At 47.7% G+C, this 6000-nt stretch overlaps 1 protein-coding gene across 1 annotated transcript in view; it reads left to right on the forward strand.

Annotated features, from left to right (window-relative positions):
• zgc:92275 (cholesterol 7-desaturase nvd) overlaps positions 1 to 5591 on the forward strand; it is a 70584-nt gene extending 64993 nt beyond the window's left edge. The window contains exon 7 of the mRNA XM_043719732.1: positions 4281 to 5591. Coding sequence (XP_043575667.1) covers positions 4281 to 4442 — 162 coding nt within the window. The 3' untranslated portion in view covers positions 4443 to 5591. The remainder of the gene's footprint in view (positions 1 to 4280) is intronic.
• Positions 5592 to 6000: the final 409 nt, after the last annotated feature.

Here is a 6000-nt window from a genome sequence, read left to right on the forward strand (position 1 = left end):
ATAACCAAATTGTGGTCACTATCACTAAAGTGCTCACCTACTTCCAAGTCTAACACCTGGCCGGACTCATTACCCAGTACCAAATCTAATGTGGCTTCGCCCCTTGTTGGCCTGTCTACATACTGTGTCAGGAAGCCCTCCTGCACACACTGGACAAAAACTGACCCATCTAAAGTACTTGAACTTTAGTGTTCCCAGTCAATATTTGGAAAATTACAGGCCCCCATGACAACTACCTTGTTACTCTCGCTCCTATCGAGGATCATCTTTGCTATCCTTTCCTCTACATCCCTGGAACTATTCGGAGGCCTATAGAAATCTCCCAACAGGGTGACCACTCCTTTCCTGTTTCTAACCTCAGCCCAAACTATCTCAGTGGATGAGTCCTCAAACGTCCTTCCTGCAATTGTAATATTGTCCTTAACTTACAATGCCACACCACCCTCACTTTTACCATTTTCTCTGTTCTTACTGAAACATCTGAATCCCGGAATCTGCAACAACCATTCCTGTCCCTCCTCCAGCCATGTCTCTGAAATGGCCACAACATTGAAATCCCAGGTACCAACCCATGCTGCAAGTTGAAATCTTTGTTCTGACTTCTCTACTCTCGCCCTCTCAGATACTCAAACTCCAATTTCATTCCCATCCCCCTGCTGAGTTAGTCTAAACCTTCCCGAAGACCATTAGCAACCATTACCCCTTTGGTTCAGGTGAAGACCATCCTGTTTGTAGAGGTCACACCTTCCCCAGAAAGAGCTCCAATTATCCAAGAATCCAAAACCCTTCTTCCTGCACCATCCCTGCAGCTACGTGTTCAGCTCTGCTCTCTCCCTGTTCCTCACTTCACAAGCGCGCGGTACAGGCAACAATCCAGAGATAACAATTCTGTTTGTTCTAGCTCTCAGCTCCCATCCCAGCCTCCTGAATTTCTGCCTTAGATCCCCACCTTTCTTCCTACCTATGTCGTTGGTGCCCATGTGGACCACGGGGCTGCTTCCCCTCCCCCTCGAGGATCCCGAAAACACGATCAGAGACATCATGAACCTGGGCATTTGGGAGGCAACACACCAACTGTGAGTCTCTCTTGTTCCCACAGAACCTTCTGTCTGTCCCTCCAACTATGGACTCCCCAGTGACTAAAGTTCTGCTCCTCTTCCCCTTTCCCTTCTGAGCAACAGGGACAGACCATGTGCCAGAGAGCTGTACCCCATTGCTTACCCCGATAAGCTTCCCCCCCCCGCCAACAGTATCCAAAACGGTATACTTGTTATTGAGGGGGACGGCCACAGGGGGTCCCTGCATTGTCTGCCTGTTCCCTTTCCCGTCCCCTGATGGTAACCCATCTGCCATTTTCTTGTACCTGAGATGTGACTATGTCCCTGTAACTGCTCTCAATAACCCCCTCAGCCTCCCGAATGATCCGAAGTTCATCTAGCGCCAGCTCCAGTTCCCTAACACGGTTTTGGAGCTGGAGTTGGGTGCACTTCCCACAGATGCAGTTAGCAGGGACACTAGTGGCGACCCTTACCTCCCACATTCTGCAGGAGGAACATTCAACTGCCCTAACCTGCATTCCCACTATTCTAAATTCCCAACGAGACTACTGAACACTTTAAAAAAAAGAAACCAGTCACCGTACCACACGAACCTTTTTGTTTTAGTTGGAGGAGGACGACGGGTGGGAGACACTACCCAAGTATTGTTTTTGGTAAAGCAACAAAATATAAAGTCTGACTTACCCAGCAGTCCCGTGTCTGCGCCTGCTCAGTATGTGCTCGGCCTATACATGAGGTAAACCTTTATATCTTTTAAAATTTATCTTCCCGTTGGCCCTCTGGTCCTTGCTGTCACTCCTCCCACTCCAACAGCTGCCGAAAAAATGTTATTGTTGCACTACAGAATGTGATGAGCAGAATTTCCTCTGTCCCACTCCCCTTCCAGTCAGATCATACATCATTTACAGAATTGCTCTTCATAATCCAATTCCCTGCTGCAGTTGGTTGTCGTTCTGTGTATCCTCTTAATTATTGCAGTATCCTATTTCTATTGCATGGACTAAAACAGTATTTAAGTGAGGCCATCAATGTTTTAGGAAGTATCTGGGTTATCTCACTATTTTGATACAGTTTGACCAAATAATACATCCAATTTAATTTGTTTCTTTCACTGCCACGCAATTGTCCTCAAATGTGAATATATGGTCCATCAGGATCCCATTTAACACTCAGGGTCCCTTCCTGATTATTTGTTACTACATTATATTTCATCCTGCTCTTATTGACCAATTCCTAAGTATGTTTGAATTCTCCTGTAGCTTATCCTGCTTAGCTTCATATTTGACCACCTTCATTATTCTTTGCAGTGGTTCAAGAAAGTATCTCACCACCTTTTCAACAGTGATTAGTGACTGGCAATAAATGTCAACCCAGCCAGAGAGCCCACTTCCCATGAGTCAATAGAAAAACTGTTTGAATTTGTGTCTCCAATTTCCAGAATGTTTACTGAGATAATAAAGACAGACAGCTGAGAGACACACTGGGAATATTTCCCCACGGTGATGATTCACGTGCCACTATTCTCTTGATCCTGTTGGTTCACAAACGGTATCCATTTTGTGAAAGGCCTTACAGAAATCTAATGTGTGTCCAGTGGTTTACTCCCTGCCAAGCTCCCTTTGTCTGTAGACAAAGAAACTGCAGATGCTGGAATCCAAAGTAGACAGGCAGGAGGCTGGGGGAACACAGCAAGCCAGGCAGCATCAGGAGGTGGAGAAGTCAACGTTTCAGGCATAAGCCCTTCATCAGGAATGGGTGTGGGGGGGGGGGGGCTAACCACTGTGCCACCGTGCCGCCCACCGTGCCGCCCAGGTTGCTGGGAAGGTGATAGGTAGATGCAAGTGGGGGGTGATGGTAATAGATCAGAGGAGAGGGTGGAGTGGATAGATGAGAAGCAAGATGGACAGGTCAAGAGGGCAGTGTGGAGTAGAAGGGTTGAATCTGGGATGGTGAGGAAACTGGTCCCATCTAGTACCAGAGTGCCTAATATCAGAATGGGGGGTCGCACATATAAGGCAGAGATGTGAGAGAATTTAGGAACAAATGACTGCCGATGCTGGAATCTGTCCTGACAACAGAAAATGCTGGTGATCACTGTGGGTGAGGCAGCATCCATATAGAGAGAGCAAGCTGATGTTTTCAGGTTAGATTACTCTTCTTTGGAGGTGATGTGCAGTGTGGAGGAGGCAGCATTTACACAATAGTGGGGAAGTGGGAATGCTGGGTTGGAGAAAGGGCATTGATAGTTCAGATTAAGTGCTTGGAATGTGAGAATGGCAGAACAATGGCATGGTTATGAACCCACTCCCACCCCCCCTTTAGCTTTACCTGTCACAGTCTCTGTCACCATGTCCTCTCTCCTCTTCCCCCGACTCCAGTGGGACTGTCTGCTCTATTCATCTGGCAGTTAGACACACCATTGTTCTGCCCTTCTCCCATTCTGGTGGAATGTCTGTCCATGTGAGGGAAAGCAGTAGGTCTGACACAATTGGCTTTCTCTCAGTACACTAGAAACAGCAAGAAACTGTTCTCCCTCAGGCAACATGTCAAAGACATTAACTTGCATCTGGGATGGCACCTCAGAATAAAACATTTTGAGGTATCTTTCAAAACTGATTATCAAACTACATTTCAAGTAGGGAGGTGTCAGGATAAATGACCCAAAACTTGGTCAAACAGACAGCTTTAAACTAGCCTCTGAAAGGAGGAAGTTGAGGAAGTGTGTGCAGGGAGGGAGTTGCAGAGCTGAATTCCCTGGTAGGTTGAAGGTTTATAGGGCTGGAGGCGATTGCAGAGCTGCGGAGGGATCTGGGAACTCCGGTGAATTCTGGAATGGAACCGATGATGTATCAGAAGTCACTGTAGCTCAGAGAGTTAAAAATCACACAACACCAGGTTATAGACCAACAGGTTTAATTGGACTATAACCTGGTGTTGTGTGACTTTTAATTCTGTCCACCCTAGTCCAACACTGGCATCTCCGAATCATAGCTCAGAGTGCAGAGTGTGATGGATACTGGGACTTTGTGTGTGAGAGGAGAAAGGGGTAGGGTTTTTGAGGGGCTGACAGTTGTAGAAGGTGACCAGGTGCATGTTGGAAATGACCAAGTCTGCAAATAACCAGCTGAGGTGGTCATCTTGGTGACGGCATTGCTCGCTGTGTTTCACTGGTATGATACCAAGAAGCAAGCTGTATGAACCAAACATCCTTATGTCTTCCAGTTTGAGCGCGACGTGATGGTCTGGAACAATAAGAAGTATGTCTCGAAGCCGCTGCTAGTGAAGGAGGACTCTGCCATCGCTCGGCATCGCCGCTGGTATGCCCAGTTCTACAGTCCGAAGAGCCCCCGCTTAACCATGCGGCACGATGATCTTGAGTGGTAACTGCTGCTCAGGGACTCCGTAAGTCCCGAGCTCCAATAACCTGCAGTGAACCTGTCCCTGAGAGAGAGGAGAGGAGCGGACTTGGGAATGGACTTGCTGCAGTCTCCAGGAGGGCGAGCAATGGATTCGGAATTCCCTCTTTTCAACTCATTGCTTCAAATGTTTGAGACAACTTCCAAACTGTAAAAATCATCCAAAGACTTGACTTCTCCTTGGCTATCAAGGAGAGAGAGTTTTATGCGTGTTTTCACAAGAGATTTTATACAATTATAACTTTTATTTTTTTTTTGCTGATCAGTAATATGTCTTAATGGTTGGAGTCTCAGGTGCATGACACAGGGTGAGCTCATCCTGGGGGGGGTGGGGGGGGGGCACAGAGGTGGGGGGGTGGGTGGTAGTGTCAGGTAACTGGCATTTGCCACTCCTTCCCATTTGGGGTGCACTTGGTGGTGAAGGCTCAAGCTGAGAGTGCAGGTTACTCAGACCCAAGCACCAGGAGGAGAGGGCAGGGCAGGGCAATCGAGTGTACGTGGGAGGGATTGGCTGTGTGGCCACAGTCATGGGAAAGAATCAAAACACTGGTTCTGGTTAACTCTGTACAGTGTAGCTCCTACCCTGCATTGACGGAGAATGTTCCTGCAACTCTCTGTGTGATAGGCTCGAGTCCATACCCAGTTTAGAAAAATCAATTCCAACAGTGAGATCCTGTCCTTCAGCCAGCCACGTCCACACACTGGGTACCCAGGGGAGTGGGCAGAGACGGGCAGAGTGTCACATTCACTGAGTGGGAGGAAGGAACAGAGGGTCATAGCTGCACAATCTGGGGAGGTGGGGGTCACAGTTGGGGTGGAGGGTAAAGGGCTGTTCAGTTTTACCTCCATGGGAATGCTCGCCCTGCATGTGGGAGTGGTTGAGGTGGGAGGGATAGGGAATCTCTGGCACTGTCTCCTGTGGTATTGGATACACACTCACGATAAACAGGGTGCTTCTCTAATGATGGAATTGTCCTGTTCTGCACTCTGAGCCTAGCTATTGTGTGTAACTCCCTCAACAACACTCTGAGGAATGGTCTCAACATATTTTTGTGATTTTATAGTCTAGTTGCATTTGTTTGGAATATAGATTTGAAATAAATATAATATAAAATTATCACTTATTAAAAATCAGGAGGAGCCAATGCTGACTCTGTCCTTCCTCCCTCAGCCTTGACTCCCCAGGCTATCGCTGAGGTTTTATCGCGTTGGGGACAGGGCAGCACGCACTCCTGTTGTCTTGTTAAATTGAATAAAGATGAAAAACTGTTCAGAGTGAGGACTACAATAGCACGACACTCTCACTGATCCTGTCCATACCCATACCACCCAAATCCTTCTCTTCCCAGTTCTCACCCTGCTGTGTTTTGCAGTTTTCTCTGTTGTCTGGCAGTCTTGACACTCCTGCCCTCACCTTGCCCCTGGCCTGTGGTGAGAGGATTGGGTGTGTGTGCCCTTCTGTTCCTGTATGTCTCCATGTGGAAGATGAAGGGATGTCCTGGGCCAAGAGGAGCAGTCAGGAGACA

Source organism: Chiloscyllium plagiosum, chromosome 30 (genome assembly GCF_004010195.1).
Source record: "Chiloscyllium plagiosum isolate BGI_BamShark_2017 chromosome 30, ASM401019v2, whole genome shotgun sequence".
Taxonomy (NCBI): domain Eukaryota; kingdom Metazoa; phylum Chordata; class Chondrichthyes; order Orectolobiformes; family Hemiscylliidae; genus Chiloscyllium; species Chiloscyllium plagiosum.